Source organism: Anas platyrhynchos, chromosome 8, assembly GCF_047663525.1.
Source record: "Anas platyrhynchos isolate ZD024472 breed Pekin duck chromosome 8, IASCAAS_PekinDuck_T2T, whole genome shotgun sequence".
NCBI classification, from domain to species: Eukaryota; Metazoa; Chordata; class Aves; order Anseriformes; family Anatidae; genus Anas; species Anas platyrhynchos.
Genome location: NC_092594.1, coordinates 12568340 through 12587249, shown reverse-complemented (window position 1 = coordinate 12587249; position 18910 = coordinate 12568340). Strand labels below are relative to the sequence as shown.

General features: G+C 43.4%; 1 protein-coding gene and 1 long non-coding RNA gene across 11 annotated transcripts in view; one reads left to right on the top strand and one right to left on the bottom strand.

The window, feature by feature from the left end:
- LOC110354292 (uncharacterized) overlaps positions 1-10923 on the top strand; it is a 31231-nt gene extending 20308 nt beyond the window's left edge. For both annotated transcript variants that reach the window (XR_002406051.4, XR_002406050.4), the window contains exons 2-3: positions 4831-4914; positions 9534-10923. This is a non-coding gene — a long non-coding RNA (uncharacterized lncRNA). The remainder of the gene's footprint in view (positions 1-4830; positions 4915-9533) is intronic.
- NTNG1 (netrin G1) overlaps positions 1-18043 on the bottom strand; it is a 159777-nt gene extending 141734 nt beyond the window's left edge. For 3 of the 9 annotated variants that reach the window (XM_072041626.1, XM_027463280.3, XM_027463282.3), the window contains exons 1-2: positions 17637-18041; positions 10919-11628 (exon numbers count right to left, since the gene is read on the bottom strand). In XM_072041626.1, coding sequence (XP_071897727.1) covers positions 10919-11164 — 246 coding nt within the window. In that variant the 5' untranslated portion in view covers positions 11165-11628; positions 17637-18041. Of the gene's footprint in view, positions 1-10918; positions 11629-14584; positions 14602-16887; positions 17411-17636 lie in introns of those variants that run through there. The other 6 variants (XM_027463278.3, XM_027463281.3, XM_027463285.3 and 3 more) reach the window with 6 other exon arrangements.
- Between the last annotated feature and the right edge of the window lie 867 nt (positions 18044-18910).

Below are 18910 nucleotides of genomic sequence, written 5' to 3'. Positions count from 1 at the left end.
AAAGTGTTTAACTTTTGTTCTGAGACTTGCCTTTAAACGTATGAAACCTGAAGTGCATAAACAATGACACTTTGCTACTGCTGAGTGCTAAAACTGGTAACAGTGCGATTATGGAGAACGATGGGAAGATTATTCAATAATAGTCTTCTGCCTTTTTTATTTATAAATAAGCCACGGAATGAATAAATTTAAAATAAACACTGATATGTATGACGAGGCATTTTAGAAGACCTAAAATACGCCTTCCGAGCATTCTTGCATGGCCCCACATTGCCAAAACTGTACACAAGGAAAAAAAAATTATCCCATTAGCCATATCCTGTCTTGTCACTAGACAAATCAGCCTTGCACTGAAACTTGGAAGAGTGAAGTAACCCAAAATGAAGAACTAATATAATAAGTGAAGTCTTTATAACTGAAAAACGTGTGAAATTAATGAACTTTATTTAAATTGCTTCTGTCAATAAGGAGGCAAATACAAAGGTATACTGCTAATTTTGTGTTTTACCCAAGTTTTAAAGTTTCCAGTACGAAGGATTTAAAGACACTACTAAAGAAGCAATATTTGGGCATGATCTACTGCTGTTGGTGTTAGTTCTTCTGTTGATTTGTAGACTGTATCCATTTCAATGGAAGATCACATCTTAAGTCCTGTTTATGAATAATCAAACACTGATTCTTAAGATATATTCCTAACATATACATCATCACTCACCTGTAATTGCTTTTTAGTTATGGAAGAATACCTTTTTTAAAAATCAGATGGTGCTTCAGACACCAAAAAACTTTTATGTTCTCAACCTTTTTTTTTTTTTTTTGTGTAAAGCTCTGGCATAAATTTATATGAAAATTTGAGCAAGGAAAGCTACAACGTGTGAACCCCATAAACCTATTACTTAATGCTTCTGGAAGTTAGAGCAAACCCTTGCGACCGAGACACCTTGCTAGGATATTTCTGCAGGCTATCCCTACAGTATTCATACTGTTTGGCAGTTCCATATGGTCAAGGAAGCCAAGAGGCATGTCAAAGTCTGGAAGGCTGTGATAAAAATAGATGGCGAAAATAGAACATGTAGAAAGAGTTGTTTTAGCAGTCAGAAAACTACAGCAGTCTGTACTCTTTTCTATAGCTATGCACATTGCTGTTTTAAAAGATGAGGATGTTTGTGTAGTTGTTTGCTATTCCTTTTTTTTTTTTTTTCCTCCAGTCATTTGTAAATGTCACCCACAAGCAGCTCTGTTTCTAGTTTTCACTAGAGGAATGAGCCTTATGAGCAGGTGTAGATGGTAAAAATCAAATTGATGAGTTAAAATGATGGTTCCTGACAGTTTTACAGATAAAAATCTAAAATGCACCAGGATGCTGGAAAGGCAGTATGTACATGTAAAAAAAAAATGCTCCTCTCATCGTAACGGTGTCCTCTTTTAAAGGTTTTACAACTACTTAGCTATAAAAAAATTCTCTCTGGGCTGAAGCATGACATAAAATATCTCTGGTATGGTAAAATTTCTTCCTTGTAATAAATATAATTAAAATCCATTTGGGTCCTTTTCTTTCATTATTATTTTTTTAAATCCCTAGATTCCACACAAACAATATGCCTAAAGGATGAGAATAACTAAAGCCATTTTACAGAAAAATATATAGCAAATGTCAAAGCTATGTGAAATCACATATGCACATTGCCTGTCTATACTGAGGATTTTCATGTCTAGCTGCTCCTTTATTTGTAGATCAAGATTATGTCACTGCAAATGACCTATGAAAATGTAAAACTCCCTATGTAAAACGAGTATTGATAGCCATTGTTTCTACAAGTAAATTGGGTACAGAACTCCTTCCCACTTTTCAGCTAGTGAGATTAGCATTCCAGCGTATACAGGAACTTGTACCTCATCAGTCAGTGATGTTAATAGTATCTGGGATTATTTCTGAGTTTTCAGATCCAAACAGTATTTATAGGCCTTGAGCAAAGTCAGGGAATATTTGGTTTAACAGACCTTTTGCCTGTTTCTAGTTATTCCTAAGTAGGGATGCATCTTTTCTGTATTGGAGATTTCAGCTTTGGTAAAACAGTATTAGTGTTGTTTAAAACAAATAAACACCACAGCAGAGATACTTGTACTAAAATTCAGCAGCTCTCACAAAAACAGCACTTTCTAAACTCTGTAGATAAAAACAAATTACCAGTTTTCTTCCTTGCACAAGGAGATGGGTAATTTTCATATTCTGTCAACAGGGACTGCTAATTCTTGTCTGGATTTCTCTCTTTCCTCCATTGTACACAGCAGAGGGAATGAGAGGGCCTGATTGTCATCTGAGTCTGTGAATCCTGTTTTCTGGAATGTTCTGACAGAGTACTGTGTGCTTACATGTTTGCATAGGGCAACTTTGACTGTACATAGAACTAGCTGTTTCATAAGTAACATAGGTTTATATTTATTATTATTTTAGATTGGATATTAGGAAAATCTTCTTTACCGAAAGGGTTGTTAGGCATTGGAATGGGCTGCCCAGGGAAATGGTTGAGTCACCATCCCTGGAGGTCTTTAAAAGACATTTAGATGTAGAGCTTAGGGGATATGGTTTAGTGGAGGGCTGGTTAGTGTTAGATCAGAGGTTGGACTAGGTGATCTTGGAGGTCTTTTCCAACCTAGACGATTCTGTGATTCTGTGATAAAAGTCTAAAGTTAAAATCATTATTTAGAGAAAGACTTACTGCCTTACGCCTTCTCGAAGGACTGCTGGAGTGCACGCTAACGGTGACGATTGTCCCAACCTTACCCAGGCTTTGCAGGACTCTCAGCTGAGTTCACTTGGCGTTGTTTCAACCAAGATGCTTACTAACGAAAATTTAATATATGGAAATGCCTTGGCAATTTGCATGTGGTTTCCAGTGGTTCTTAGCAGTTACAAAGCATAAGCCCTGCAAGAAAGGAATGCAAAGCTCTGGGGTTTGGAGATATACAGGTACTAAAACAAGAAGGAAAAAATATTTCTGTTCAGATAAATTGGACAAATGTGAACATCATAAAGCTAGCTGTGCTCACTTCTGTCAAGTAAAACCAAAATGTGCGCTCTGAGACTTGTCTACCACAGCAGGAGGACATACACCACCCCGCTGGCTGTGCTCTCCCCTCAGAGCTGGTGCTCCCACAGCTCCCGTGGGGCCTCACAGCCCCCCAGCACCTCCCCACACCACTCCTCACACAGGCCTGTTAGAGAGCCAAGGTCACTGTGCTGGCAGGCAGCTCGAGTTTACGCACCTTGAAGAAAATGGCAGTTCAGCATTTGCAGCACACAGCAAGCAGGGTGTGTGTATGCGTGTGGTGCCTACGCAGCCTCCCCCCAACCCTCAGGTGGCGCGCAGGCCTGTGCAGGGCACCAGGCCCTCCTGAAGGGAGCTGCAGGCTTCAGATCACCTCTGCCTCACTGAGAGAGGTACAAGTAACAACACGTTGCTAAGTGAAGCTTTTATTTAGAAAGTAGTAGTATTATTTTACTGTAGAAGCTGGCACTAAAGGTGCCTGCTGAGGGGACATTTCTGATCCAGACGCAAGACAGCAAGCCATTCACATTCTCTTGTGTATAGCAGGATGTTAGTTTTACAGTGGAAGCTGTTTATTTCTTTATAAAATTGCTGTTGTTGTCTCTGCACCCAAAGAAGACCAAGCAGGTTCACCACAGGGCACCTGGGTCCAGTCAGGCAGCTCCCCCTGACACCTGCCTCAGCAAGAGGGCTGGAGCCATGAAGGCTGCGTGCTTTGGGTGCCTGGGGAAGAGGCGATGCCAGCACAGGTATCTGGGAGACCCTCTGGGAGTACCTTTGGGAATCCCCAGAGCCAACATCACCCCGATGATGTGGGTGCGGGCAAGAGTGCAGCTGGAGGCCAGAGCAGGCGGAGTAGTGGGAGCGGTGATGGCTTCTCCAGCCACCAGCCCTCAAGGAATTGCTTATTTGCAGCTTTGGACAAGCAGGAGTGAAGTGTTTAAGACACAAAGTTCTTTGGAATAGTTATAAAGTAATAATAATATAAAAAATATCTGGAATTGGAACACAACTGGTTTGGTCGTACCACGGCCCTCAGTAACTAGCCAATAGAAGCTATGTCTTAGCAGCTGTTTCTTTCAAATATGCATGTTGCACAGCTGTTACCAGGTGACAGAAGCACTAAAATAATCACTATTACTGCTGAAATTTTACTTGACACATTATAATCCCTTGCTTTCTAAGATCAGGTATTATTACGATAATAATATATTGATCACTGAGTTAGCAACAAATGTCTAATTTTTTCAGCTAGCTTCAGGAAAACTAATAAAAACGAAAGAATCCACTGAATGGACTAAGGACAGTGTTAAAAGCAGCAATGAAACAGTTTCTATGAAATGCATATATAAAACATACATCTTGTTAAAATGAAGCACTTATGTATTGTAGTGATATATACCCCTTAAATCTTAGTAACTGAAAATAAACAGAACGCCCTGGTTTTGTTTAGGGACCCTGTTTTACCCCCAGATGTTTTTAAGACCTTAAGTACTTTGTGGGCATGCTTTTCCTTTACTTAAGGTTTGAAAACATTTCCATTTTCAAAGTGTAACTGAGGAAACTGGACAGAATTTTGTTAATAATTGACTGGGGAATTTTGATGTGTAATAATGAATAAAATGCAACGTATTTTTTTCCTGGCAATCTTTAGTTTTGATTTATGATAAATTATTAATTTTTAGATTGGTTCCAGTTGAAAGAAAACATGTCTTAGCTAGCCATTTTTTTTATATTTCTGCCGTGATTAAGCATATTTATTTATTTTTCCATCATTTAGGAAACCAAGAAATCCTTTCCTAAGAGGCTTGAGGAACAAAATGCCTTTGAAGTTTCTGCAGACATGGTGTCACAGAAGGCACAGGTATGTTGTAATTTCTATGTGCTGGCCAGCAGCAGGGAACCCAGGACAGAGAGAAGGAGCAAAGGGCAGGGTGCTTTCTTCTTGCTTTCTTCTCATTCCTTCCAGATGCATTGGTCTAAAATTTCAATACAAGGACTAAGGTGGTCCTTTGATGGGAATAGCAATGTCAGAGTGGTTCAGCAGAGGAGAAGGAGCAAAAGAGCCTTTAGCTTCCAATATACGTCTTGTTATACCAGAAATTAAATGCAATAATAACTTGAGAAAAAATGACAGAAAAATTCTGCTCCCTGAAAGACGAGGGTTTTCCCAACAACGAAGTTACATTTCTGTTAATTAAATGTACTTGTAAAAAAGTCCAAAATAGATGGATGCAGGTCTGTAATAACTTTCAGGGCTGTAGATATTTTTGAATATACACATACGAAAACTCACATTAAAAAAGACAGTAATAATAGCCTCATCTTTAACTCCGTGTTTCCATTCTCCCCCACGCTACCTCATAAGATTGCACAGATGGACCTAAAATGAAAGATTCCTTGTCCATATTCAGCAAATAAAAGGCTTTTTTCTTATTGGCATCCCTTAACAGTATTGCTTAATGTTATTCTAAAAATGTCTTACCCAAGACTATATGCATGCCAAAATGCTTCCAAAAATACATTTTTATTTCACATTTTGATTTATATGTTGCTCAGAAGAGTATCTGTTCATTTAATTATTTCAGTAAACGTTATAATGGTATCACTAACTATGCAAGAGTATTTTTTATTTTTTTTAAGAAATATAAGCCTACTTGTAATTAAAGAAATGCTACATTAATGACGCTCAAAGTCTCAGAGGGAATAATTTAATGTCCACCTCATAATATTATGCCAGAATTACATTCACAGAAGACTTTTTAATAATCTTTGTTTCTTAATTTAGTTTTGATTGGCGATGAAATACAGAGTAGCACTCAAGGGCTCAAATTTCTACTGTCATCAGCATTTCTGCTCTATAAATTGTACAAACACATGTGACTTCCGTCTGTAGGCTTCTTTTCAAGATTCTGTTTAACCTAAGAAGAAAGTTAGCTGCAGGCAACAGATTAATTGCAGATAATTTCATCATTTTTTTAGCTACAGGAATGCTGGATTGTGTTATGATAGATAGGTGTGATCTAAACATAAGCAGAAAAGTATATTATGTTGCCATTTCAGCTGTAAGTGCAGGTTCACAATAAATCTCTAGTCTGCAAATTACGGTGAGAGCCACTAGGAGTCTCCTGGTTAGGTTTGTGAAGAATTTACATTACTAAGACTGGCAAACGTTTGAATGCAAAACCGGTGACAAAGGCTAGATTTTAGCGAAGGAGTCAGCCCCTGCAAGAGGCAGCAGACAGGTGCTGAGTGCTGGCAGCTCGGAGAGCTGTGCTGCAGCTCCTGCCACGCCTTGCGACCCTGGGGACAAGGCACCTGCAAAAGCCATGCAAGGTGTGTGGCCAGAATCTAGGAGCTTGCTGTAGGAAGGGACGCTTGTTCTCACTCCTGCTCCTGATTATGCTGCTCATCTCTGTAGCTGGCTCCTGGCAGTTACACACGGGTACAGCTGACAAACTTTTTGCTTCTTTTTGTAAGTGTACAGATTTTTTTGTGAAATTTTAACAAGTGCTTACAATTAAGGAGGTAAAAGATTTCACCAGCTGTTATTTATTCCTGGGGATTTAAAGCAGATATGTTTTGTAAACTGAAATGCTGCAGTGCCACAATAACTAGCACCTTCACATACTTAACATTTTGCTTATGGTATCTTTGCAAAGTGAATTCTGAAAATGTGAGGTAGCTCTTTTCTCTCCTCTTTCCCCTTTCTAGCTTTCTCTTCCCCAGGCCAACTACGCATAAGTGTACTGTGCCAGACACACTGCTACCAATGCCAAATGCTCAAAGTTCATGAATTATAGAAAGGCAGGATGGCCACACTGTCTCTAACACAGTGACCATCCAGTACTGTGACTGACAAGGACAGTCAAATTTCCTTGCAGGAAGGCCACTGAAAATAAACATGCATCATCTGCCACCATGCATGCCTCCCACGTAAGAGGCTAAAGATTGCTTTAAAGTGTACAGGGAAGACAGAAGCTACCAGTCAAACCCTTCTGCAGAGGAAGGAGTTACCTGTTAGGGAAGGATGCTGTCACATGTTCCTTACAGACACAACTCCATGGCCAGAGACTGTGAGCACTAACTGCTCTATGACATTTATTTGTTTATAATTTTTTTCATGCTTCTCTCCTCTCAAGCAAAATCATTTCCCAAGTCCTAAAAATCCTGAGCGACTTTAAAAATGATGAGCTTTTAAACAAATTCGGTGGGCTATTTGTTCGGCTTTTGCTTTTTGAGCTTCTCAGTTTCATTTTCAACAAACGTTTCTTTGCAACCAGGAGGACTAAGAAAATGAAGATGGTGTTTTAAATGAAAGTGGTGAATCTCTTATAATCATAGGACTCCAGGGGTTTGAGGTTTCAGAATAATCTCATGAGTTGTCAATACTGAATGTCACCAGAAACTATAATGTTATTCTCAGAACAGATTGCATGAAAGCAATTGTAGGATAGTTTTCCTGCTATCTGCTCCCCAGAATACCTACAGATGCTGTCCTGGAGGGATGGCCCAAAGGTACTTAAGAATGGTGAGCTGCCGCATGCTGGATTAGCTGCTGACTGGAGGAGTGCATTTGCATTTTGTAACAAATCTGCATGTGCAGAACCTTGTTATTTGGTTTATCAACTAAGCAAGCTCACTGAATAAAAAATCATAATGGACTCATAAAACCACTTAATTCCATGGGGAGTATGCAGAAATAGGTAGGAACCAAACTTTACCATCAACTGCCTCTTTTCCATGCTTGATGCCTTGCTCACTGCTGCCAGCCCTCTGCTAAACCAGCCCTTAAAGATGTGCCGTGAGGCCCCTACCCAGAGGTAGGTGGGCTCTGCTGGGGCAGCGCACTCCAGTACTGCCCAGTCTGACCACTACCAGGTTTTCCCGGTACCTAGCCTTCCCTGCTGGAATCTAGAGCCCTTACTTTTCATGTCTTCTGCAGATACAGAGACGAAGGTAGTTCTTTATCGTAGGATTGCATGCATTTCAGTGCATGGTAACATTGCATGTTCCTGTATACTCATGTTGCTCTCACTGACTCCCTAGATTTTACTGCAATCTCCCAACAGAAACCGAGTGAAATTCCTCACTCTGGTTGTGGTTTAGTGGTCTTATCTGTGCCATGCTTATAACTGTCATAGACTCAACAGATAGATAGTACCTCAGTCCATATAATTTGCCAGTATAGTTTGTGGTGAAAACTTAAGCTGACTGGAGAATGAATATGGAGACAAACCAGAAGATTGATGCAATCTCTTCCTCCTCTTGCAGAAGGAGACTTAGCTTTTTCGTACCGTTACTTCTCTTAGAGTATCTGAAAGGACCCTGATCTTCAAGGAATTAAGAGAAGGCAGTTGAGTATTAACCTGATTTGAATAACAAAAAACTGCTACATAGCTTTGGTACGCTACAATATAATATTCACAGTAATAAAACCAAACATTTTTATAAGCCTGTTCATCACTTTGCTATCCTGAAAAGAAATGCTTATATCTCTGCCATTTCAAATTCAGGAATTGTTTTAAGTACAAGAACATGCCTAACTGGAACACGCTCTCTTCCACTGCCCACCTCTTCCTACTATGACAGTGCTATTTTCCTAACCTAAAAATGAACACTAACATAGAAGATCCGCTCATTGGCAAATGCCAAAGGCTCAACCCTACAAATATGTAAAACCTCCTTTTGAACGACGTCTAATTAGATATAGTACAGGTGGACATGAAGCGTTTTTTAGGGAAGGGAGTGCTTTGCTGCTGTGGAACACCTCAGGAACACCAACTATTCCTGTAATTTTCCTCATGTTTCAAGTAAGTCATGTCATTAACCACGCACATGTGAATACAGAGCATATGTACAATATAAATCTATGCTGAAAGCAAATACAACTGTCTGTCATGTAGTACATAAACTCGTATCACTAAATACACTTTTTCATTGTGCTCTCTTGCTCCCTTTCTGCATCTCCTCCTGCTCTCCAGTTCTTCCTCTTCTTCCACTCCTCTTGTTAGGATTCTGGTGGCCTTCTGCATCTTAAGTGCTTATACAGCAAGTGAGTTACGTCTGTGACCTCAGGTGATTCCTAAGCAAACTTTCATACCCCATCACTGCAGCAAAGACCTTGCTGGGTCAAATATTTACAGGGAGAGTTCTGACACCATTTTAATACTTAGATTTAATCAAAATGTCATTTTTTTTATCATCATTGTTCTATCTAAAGAGTGTAGTGATAACCAAGGCATTCAGAAATTTAAAAAACTGCTTAATATGGGAACTGCTGCAATGTTTATCTGCACTAAAAGGAAGAAACAGGTTTTCTTGGGCAGCGTACTGCGTTAGAAGAACAAGTTTAAACATCACTGACTGAGGGCTCAATCCTATCCATTACAATTTTGAGGGAGAAAATACACATAATGATAAAGAAAAAAAGTAAACAACCATATTACACAAGGCGCGTTACATTTATTTGTTTTTAAACAGGGGCTGCTTGAAGCTGCTTGGAGGTTTAGAGCGTCAAAGTCATGTCAGCAGAGATGGATTAGTGGGCAGAGAGCAAGTGGTGCAGTCAAAGGATCACAGTGAATGTAATTTATTCACGTAGCTCCGCAATTTATCACGTGGCTATTACCATAATGTACGTGGGAAGCAGCTGCATGCATGCACATAATGCCTTAAATGTATGTGTGGTTGGACCTGAACTCCTTACAGAACAGTAGTGGTTGCAAATGATACCATAAGGCGTTTAAAAGCAAATTTCCTTCCTGTGGGGATTCTGTCACACAGCGATGATGATTTGTACACAGGCAAACAAATGTCTTGTAGACTGTTCCCTCACCTACCAGAACTCATGTTTTTTTCAAACCTAAATCATCTGGGTAACGTGATGTAAATTTCCAGTGCTTTATTAATATATATGTTTTGTGCCTCAAACTCCCATTCTGTAGTAAAGGAATACCACATCTTCCACTTATTTATTTCTGTAAAATATTTATTTCTGTAAAATACTAAGTATTTGTGAGAAGAAAAAAGTTATCTGCAAGTTGAAAATTTCCTCCAATCTCACTGACCTCTTAGAGCACAATCTATCAAATACTCAGGAGCGGCACAGCTGTAAAAGGCTGATATATGCTGCCTGCCTCATTTCTCATACCTGTACAATTATTTACCAAGCCCAGCATTTCCAAAATTGTTTTCTAATTTTAGGAGCATCCAAATTAACGAACTTGACTTTAGTCTTTCTTAGTTGACCTGAATGCCTGCAGTCTCAGTTAAAGAAAAAAAAGCTCTCAACTGTTTGTAGAGCCAGCCCCTATATGAAGGGTTTTCTTACTCTTCCCATGCACACAAATGTGCATACGTGCTGCCTTGGGTACCCGGGCTCCAATAATGTTGTCTGTGCCAGTGCAGGCTTGCCCAAAAAGCTCCAGCAGCACAGCTCCCACCACCACTTTTGAGTTTCTGCAGCTTGAGCAAACCATGAGAAACGATGCTGAATTACACAATGTTACGATGCTTTCAGGTGACTGTATTAGAAGCAATTCACTGAATACTTTCGTGATCCAGGCAAATATGCCCTGGTTAGGGGTTAACTGACTATGAGTTTTATGCTGCTTTCTTTTAAGTCATTAAAAGTTGACCTAAAGACACAGTGAATTGAGACCAAGTCAAGCTAGGCCCCAATAATAAGAACACCACATTGCCCAGCTTAATGTACTGCTTGGCATCTGTTTAGCACAACCCTCTCACATTCAGAACACGAGGCAGATTTTCCAGGACATTTGTATGTGTGCTACAGGACTTCCATTTTGCAGCCATCTAGCACAAGTATATATCCGCTAGTTATGAAAATTAAAAGCTTGCCTTACCATTGCACAGAAAGTCTCAGGAGGATCTCCACACGTTATATCTGGGGGATCCAGAGTCACTCTGACGTATTTGATCATGTCTCTGGCTTCTGGCTGGCAGGCCATGTAATCCCATACTTTTCCTTCTTCTGTGTAAATCTGAGTCTTACACACATCATAATGTCCCCACACGGAAGGATAATGCTGCATCACGGAAGATACGGTAACCCAGAGGGCGTGAAGTGACAGGAATCTTGACAAATACATTTCTAAATCCTTGTATGTCACCTTTGTAAGGATGCTCAGTACTGGCGTACGCGCAGTCTGTATAGGTTATACATATATATACATATACATGTATGTATTTTATAAAATAGGTTCCAACTCAAACGTGAAGCATTAGGATACAGTGTTTGCTTTACTAAGTTGAAGACTTTGGTAGAAGCCACACAGACCCCAGTGACAGCCTTTCACAGCAACGTAGAGCTTGTCCTTTGTCTTATAACTTATCTGTCAGGGCTTCTTGTAAAAGATGTCCAATAGCAGATAATAATTTGTGAAGTTGCGGGTCTTCAGCTACACTGTCGATAACCCTGAGTGATCCTCCGTGTTCACAGCTCACAGGGGATGCCCAGACGCACTGATAAATCAGTATCTGAAGCAGAAGGATGAGTGTCTACAGGCTGGTGTCTGTTTCCCATCAATCATTCTTTTCTTCTGGCACCAGCACCCTTTTAGAAACAATAAAAGTTAGAGTTATTGTCCAAGAATCAATGCATTACAAAATATATCACATGTTGACATTTTGGAGGTTTGATGCAATATAAAGCAAATTGGTATAATATGGATAACCTTTACTGTGGGTGCTGTGCTACACTGGACAAACCACCCAAATCATTCAGAGTGAAAAGTATTTTGACATGAAGGATTTAACTCTTCTCTAACAAACACAGATTTGTAACGCTCCAGGTGAGTTACACGTTTCTGCTTCCAAAACTGTATTTTCATCCTTGCAACACCAGAGAGCAAACTACAGAACTTGAGTATTGTGCACATCTATCCAGGTAGGTAGGGGAGCAGGGAACCAAACTCTGGTGAAACAGCAGGAAGGCTCTTTTATTGAGGTGACAAAGAGATGAGTACCAGGTCTCTTGGCAAGTGACAGTCTCTTGGCAAGAGGACCTCAGTGAGCTCCAAAAGCCTTACATGTTTCTTACACTCTTTTTTGGAAGAGTAATAAAGACTCTGTAAACGCACTTCGGTTTCCTTGAAACTTCTCATTAGCACTGGAAGAGCTTTCCTCCTTTTTTTCTTCTTTAACTGGTCATGCTGATAAACTACTGATAAAGATAATAGTCCATTTGTCATTTACTGTAAGGATGCTCTCCCCTTCTAGGATGGATGTTGTATTTTCCTAGGTTTGTGGGTGGGTGTCCCTGTGTACGTGGTATTTATTTCATAGCAGATAGATCCCCTTTCAAAAAGTTAACTAGAAATCTGCTCGGTTTATGTCACGTCAATCATTTTATTACACACAGAAAATCCCAGGATGTTATTACAATGACAACATATGCATTTGGTAAAAATACAAACAGTGTGCGGGGGAAACTGCAAAGATGGGGTAAGCTCCCTAAACACGGACAGACAAAAATCAGACTACAAACTCCATCTCATCTCTTTCAGCCTGCGCCTGTTGGCAGCCTGTGCCAGCTGAGGACAGGAGCTTGTGCACTGCTTTCTGTGGCCATAGGACTGGACTCTGCAGGAAGAGGATTTCAGACAGCCACAACAGCATCTCTGCACTCTTTTCATCTGGATGCTGCTAAAATCTAAGCAAACCCATCAGGCAGACATCAACGAACAACCGTAAGTCATCCCGTTCTGTCACCCACTTTGCTTGTTCTGAGGCTTAAATTGTGTGCCATGAACCCTCCTCTACCCCAAACCACAGCAAGTGTCATATGACTCGCTGAGCTCCTGCGTATGTCGCTTTGGTAATACACATTTTCAAAACTTATCTTCAAAGCTATTCACAAGCGGCATCCCTATATTTAAATAATGCTTCATCTTAAACTGAGCTAAACTGCAGACACTATGAAATGCCAACAGATGGTTGAATTGTGTTTCCATAGCAAAGTAATTTACAATAATTGCCGTATGGACGTAAATGCAATTTTCCATTATATTCGTTTTATCAAATGTTACCATACAACTCTGGTATATTTTATCAGAATATGCAGAGAATATCTGAAATTTCATGCAATAACAATTCTCAATTAGATCAAATATATTTAAGCCTCAAATATGAATTTGACATAAAAGAAAAAATATCTAAGACTGAATTAAAATTAGATCTTCTTAAGAATCACATTGAGTAGTACCATAGCTTTATAAGCAGCCTTACATTATTTTTTGTTTGATTTCAGTGGCAATATTTACTTACTATCTTAGATTTTAATAATTCAGAGAAGTTCTCCACGTCCTTCTAAAGACACCCTCATACTTGTCTCCTCTAGTCCTTTCTAATGTATTTTGCAGGGAAAAAAAATAAAAAGTCACATAGCCTAGCACAGTCATTATACAGAAGGGAAAAATATTCCCTGCTTAAAATAAAATAAAAAAAAAAAAAAAAAGAGAGAGAGAGTCCCTTCACCTGGCTCAAAACCTGCAAATTATTTGAAATTTATTGTCAGAAATCAGAACACAGTCCGTATTAGAGAATGCTTGGTCATAGCTGGAATGAACAGTCAGTGAACATCATGTTTCTATGTAGAAATAAAAAGTTACAAGGTTTAATTATCCTTAGTCTACAAGCTTCTATATTCAGGAAAAATAGATTTGTTTTCTTTAATATTTTCCTTGCTAGCTCTTCAGTTTCCAATAACCTTTTAATAACTGCTGAGATGCAGATCTACAAATAAACAGGACTGGATAGGACTGAAATAATAGGAAGCAAGCCGCTACCTTAACACACTGTGCTAAAACACTTCCCATATAACGAATTCTCATTAAAGTAAGCCAGAGTCATAATGATGGTCGTTACACAGAATTATAGACTATAACATCGATCGAATTTAGTGCACTGACAAGGAAAAAGTGCAGAGGAGTGCAAGACATCTGAGTATTAGGCAGATGTAGAACTGTACGACAGACATCCCTGACAAGAAGCAGCCAATTATAGCTTAAAATTCTGGCATATAACCAGTTCTGATTAATAGTTTTCCATTACATTACAGACATATTATTAATGTATTAAAAATGTCAAGCTTTGGCAAGAACTAATACGGCATGGCTCAGTTAGTCTGCAATATCTTCTTTTAATGAGCTTCCATTGATACAGAGAAAGATATTGACCAAAGCACATTAAGGATCATATGCTAAGCGCTATTGGGGTTTTTCTAACAGAGCCATACAATTTGTCTTGCTTATATTTATTCCTGCAGAGTCACTTGCTATATGCATTCCACATTTCAGTGCTCTAATTCTAAAAATACATGCATTATTTTGTAAAAAACACTTAGAATAACATTTCTGAAGTTTATAGCTGTGCGCGCCCCATAGCACTAAGGCTCTTGCTGTGGGTAACAAAGCAGCGGTTTTTACCCCCTCAGTTAACACCTGCACATTTGACCTTACAAGAAGCAATCAACAAATCAGGAATAACCAGTAAGTGACACCCCCACCTACCCTCTGCACCTCCGGTTCCCTGTCTGCCCGCTGGTCCCAGGCTCTGGGGGCGCAGGGCCCACGGGGCTGACGGAGGGAGTGACACAGCTACAGACTGAGGGCAAGGTGGCAGCACGCTGCTGGAGGACAGCTACCACACCAAAAACCTTCAAGGCACACCCTGCCTTGTGGGGCAACAGCCATGTGAACTGCCGAGCACTGGGGGGCCTCGGATTTTCACATGCCATATCCTCTGCAACCTGAAAAACAGGAGGCAATCCCCGGGCACCTGGGAGATGAACACCATCTCTGCTGTCCTTGCATTCCCCCAAAGCACCTCTCTGTGCAAAGTGGAGGACATTTAGGCTACAATGAGCATGTTACAGATCGGCTGCATCACACGTTTAAGGAAGGCAGACGGCTGACCCCCAGACTAAAACTGGCTGTAAAGGTGCACATGCACCCTCCTCCCCTGTGGGTGAGGCTGCCGGTCAGACCTCACGCAGCATTTCCATTTTGCAGCCTGAGCAGATCCCCCCTTCTCCACAAACCAGCTAAAATGCATCTCGGCAGAATTACTGCTGGTGAAGAACTTCAGCTCTTGTCAGGGGTTGTTAGCAAACACACCCCCTCTGCCTCCTTCCAGCACAGAGAAAATCCAGCCCCCGGCCCCAAATAATTCCCTCGGCACAAAAGGCGTCAGCTGGAAGCTCTGCAGTCCCTCTCCTGCATCAGGTCTCTGCTGAAAAGTTGCTGCACAGTGTTACAGGGTGGTTCCTGGCCTTCGATTCTGACGTACAGCAGGTATGTGAAGAATGCAATAAAATAACAAGCAATCGCTTCTCCTACAGTCCAGGTATTTGATAAAACACACGCTGCCACAACACAGGAGTAAGAACAAGAGCCCGACTCAGTTACTATGATTTACGCCAGTGTGAGGAGAACGGGTTAAAATCCCTAACGGATGCACGGAATGGGGGCTGTCAGCTGACTGTGTGGGGGCCTGCAGAGCGCTTTTTTCCAAAGGAAAAAAGTTTGCACCCCTAACAGTTTGTATCCCTGTGGGAAGTTCGTATCCCAGCTTCAGCAGAGGGGTGTATCTAATCACGCCCAGGTAAAAAGATCCTTTATGTCCACGCCAATTATTAATTATAATTGATGAAATAATAGGTATTACAAAACAGAACTAACCCTCATTCCCGCATGTCACAACATTTAATCAAAACCAAACATTTTTACCTTGCTACACCTAGAAAATTTGAGAGCCCAGTACACACACTGCTCCAATCTGAAAAATAATAACAATCGCATCCCGTCTTATGCAGAATTAGTTATCTATGCAAACAAAAATGGAACCTATATTTAACAATTTAATGCACCCTTCCCATCACACTCAGATCCAAGTATATTCCAAACAATTGCTGTAGTGCCTGTGGACTCAAACACTGCTCCAAACAAAGTTTATCTTCTATTTTTATCGGGCTTATTCAACTATCTAGCAGAAAAAGATTTCTTTGTCTCAGGAGAAATTTAAAATGTCAATAACTATTGGCTGAGGAAAATAAGATATAGAGTTCTGCTACCATAAAGCTGGGATTCGGCTCTGCACTTAAATTATTTTGGGTTTTCCCACATCATTCTTTGCTGAGTGACACCTCACACCACCGCTGCCATTACTTGCAGGGTATCATCGGCAGTCAGCATATGGAGCCAAGGCACTTGAGCTATTTAAATTTTAAAGCCTTCGTGTGTAGCTGTGTTAAGGTTTTCCTCTAGAATCTTTATAATTGTGGTTTATTGCCTTAAATATCTCTGTACCTAGACTCAATCTGTTGTGCAAGTTTTTCCTCTCCGATTTTAAGTCAGCATTTGGGGTGGCTGGGGCTTTTTTGCTTGTTATTTTCCCCTGGTCAGGTAACATTATGCGCTCTTCAGAAAGCAGAACCTGGGGGTATGGGGCTACCAAACCTCCAAGGCAGGCTCGGAGCTGCTGACTTTCTAAAGCCTGATGAAATTCTAACTTCTTACTGTCAAAATGCAATGAAAGCAGAAGTCTAACAGATCCTGGATTTGTTCTGTACTATTGCCAGATTTTACATACGTAGCTAGAAAGTTGGTGCCGCTTCTTATCAGCGTCATGGGGCTGAGGGCTGACGGCAGTCCATGGGTCTATTGGAAAAATGCTGCTAATTGCTGGAAGCTCTCTGGTAAACGTCCTTTAAAGCTCCAAAAACACGCCTGAAATCAACCTTTATTTTTTGTTGCAAATCCAGAAAAAACAGAACAAACGAACAAAAAAAACAACAAAAAGCGTCTAAACCCACCAAAAGCAAACCCGGGAAAGTTCTGCTGGGGTTTTCCTCCTTGTGATTGGCTGCCTAGGCCCCAGCTGCTCATCCCGAGCCGCATTGTCCTTAGGCAAGGCAGTGATTTATTCCCTCTTTAAAAGCATCTCCGCCGTTTGTTTCACTCACTGTCTCTGCTAACATCTCTGCAGAAGCGAGGCTGGCTCCTAGCACATCAAATCCAGAATATCGAAAAGTTGATTGCAGAACAATAAAAGTACGTTCGGTAGAGGCCAGAAAAGCACACGGACCAACTTTGCGAGCACAAAGGCGCCTGCTTTATCAGATTTAGCTCATCTGCGCGGCTCACCGGCATTAGGTGTCCCTTTAGATAATTTTTTGGGGGGGGCTGAGCGCTGGGAAAAATCACTTGCAGTTTCCGACGCGAGGGACGCGTTTCCAGGTTGAGCACCAGCGCCCCGTCCGCTCCATCGGGGTTACTCTCCCCACCCTCCTTCCAAGCCGACTTTGGGTCTTCTTCTCCCCCAGAAGCCAGCCAAGTGCTCGCCGGGGGGCGGCGGCCGGGCACCCCCCGGCCCCTCCGCGTCCCTCCCCGCTGCCTCGCCCCTCCCGAGCCCGGCGCTCCGCGGCCGGCAGGGGGCGCCGGTCCCGCACCCATCCGCTCCGGGGGGACCCCGGGGGGCTCGGGGGGATCCCGGCGGATTTAAAGGGGGGACCCCGGCCGCGCACCCCAACCCCGCTGCTCCCCCCCCCGGGGCCGTACTCACCGCGCGGGTCGCCCTCGCCTCACCGCGGGGCGGCGCCGGGACGCGCCGGGGCGGCATCGGGGAGCCGGGGGGCGCCTCCTTCCCTGCCTCCCTCCGCCGAAGTTGGCCCGGGGCGCCGGGCGGCCGCAAAGTTTGGCGCTGGGCGGCGGGCGCTGCCGGGCGCTGCCGGGCGGCCGCTGTCCTCCGGCGGGCAGCTCATCGCCGAGGCGCTCCCCAGCGGGGCTCCCCGCCCGGCCCCGCCGCTCGGGGCGGGGGCGGCCCCCGGCGGGGCGGCCTCGGGGCGAGCCGAGCCGGGAGCGCTGCGGCCGAAGTTGGGGCGGCGGCGGCGGCGGCGGCTCCTCACTTCGGGGCGACCTCCCCGCGACTGGCGGCGAGCGGGGCGGCGGCGCCAGCCTTCCCTCCCCTCCTCCGGGCCCGCCGCCGCGCCGCCCTAGCGCCGCCGCCGCGCCGCCCCCCCGCCCGCCGAGCTCCCCGCCCCCGGGCACGGCGGCCGGGGGGCTCCCGGGCTCGGCGGCGGGGCTGGGGGCGGCCGGGGAGCGCCGCCGCTCCGCCGCGGGGTGCCGCGAGGGGAGGCGATGCTCCGGCCGCCCGCCTCGCACCCGACCCGCCGGGCTCCGGGGGAAACTCTGCCCCGCGGCTCCCCCCGCCCCGGCTCTCGCTCAGGTGAGCGCGGAGCTCCCCGCGGGGCTGCCCCGGGCTGCGCGTCCCGGCCGGGACTCGGGCTCGCTGCCGGCCGCGCCCGGTGCCCAGCCTCCGGGCAGCCGGAGCCGGGCTGCGCGCTGCAGGTGGCTTCGCTGGGTGCTGGGATGTGCACAGCGAGAGCTGCTGTGGGCGCAGCGGTACCCTTGCAGTCGCTTCACAAAGATTAGGAGTTTTGCGGTTTTTGCCTTGCCGGGATGTAGCCAAATGAAGTGGGGCATCTAACAGCTTTCGTTTTGGGCTGTGGAATTTGGTAGATGGTGAATAACTGGCAGGAGGGTGTTTTACCTCTTTCCCTATCAGATAGCAAAACCAGCAAAGTCCAAACAGTCCCTTCCAGTTCCTCCCAGCCTCCTTTTCTGTGTGCAGGCAGTGGCATTGCTTCGCTCTTCCCATTGCTTTGCTGGCACATCTGTGGCTGTGTTAGGGCAGGAGCCATGCATGGGGGTAAGCAGTTTGTATGGGCGAGCCAGGAATGATCAGAGGGGTGGGAAAACCCACCCTCAGTGTTTCTCAGCCCTCAAAGCAGTTCTTGCTCTGTGTGCAGCCTTCCAGCACATGGAAATCATCCCTGA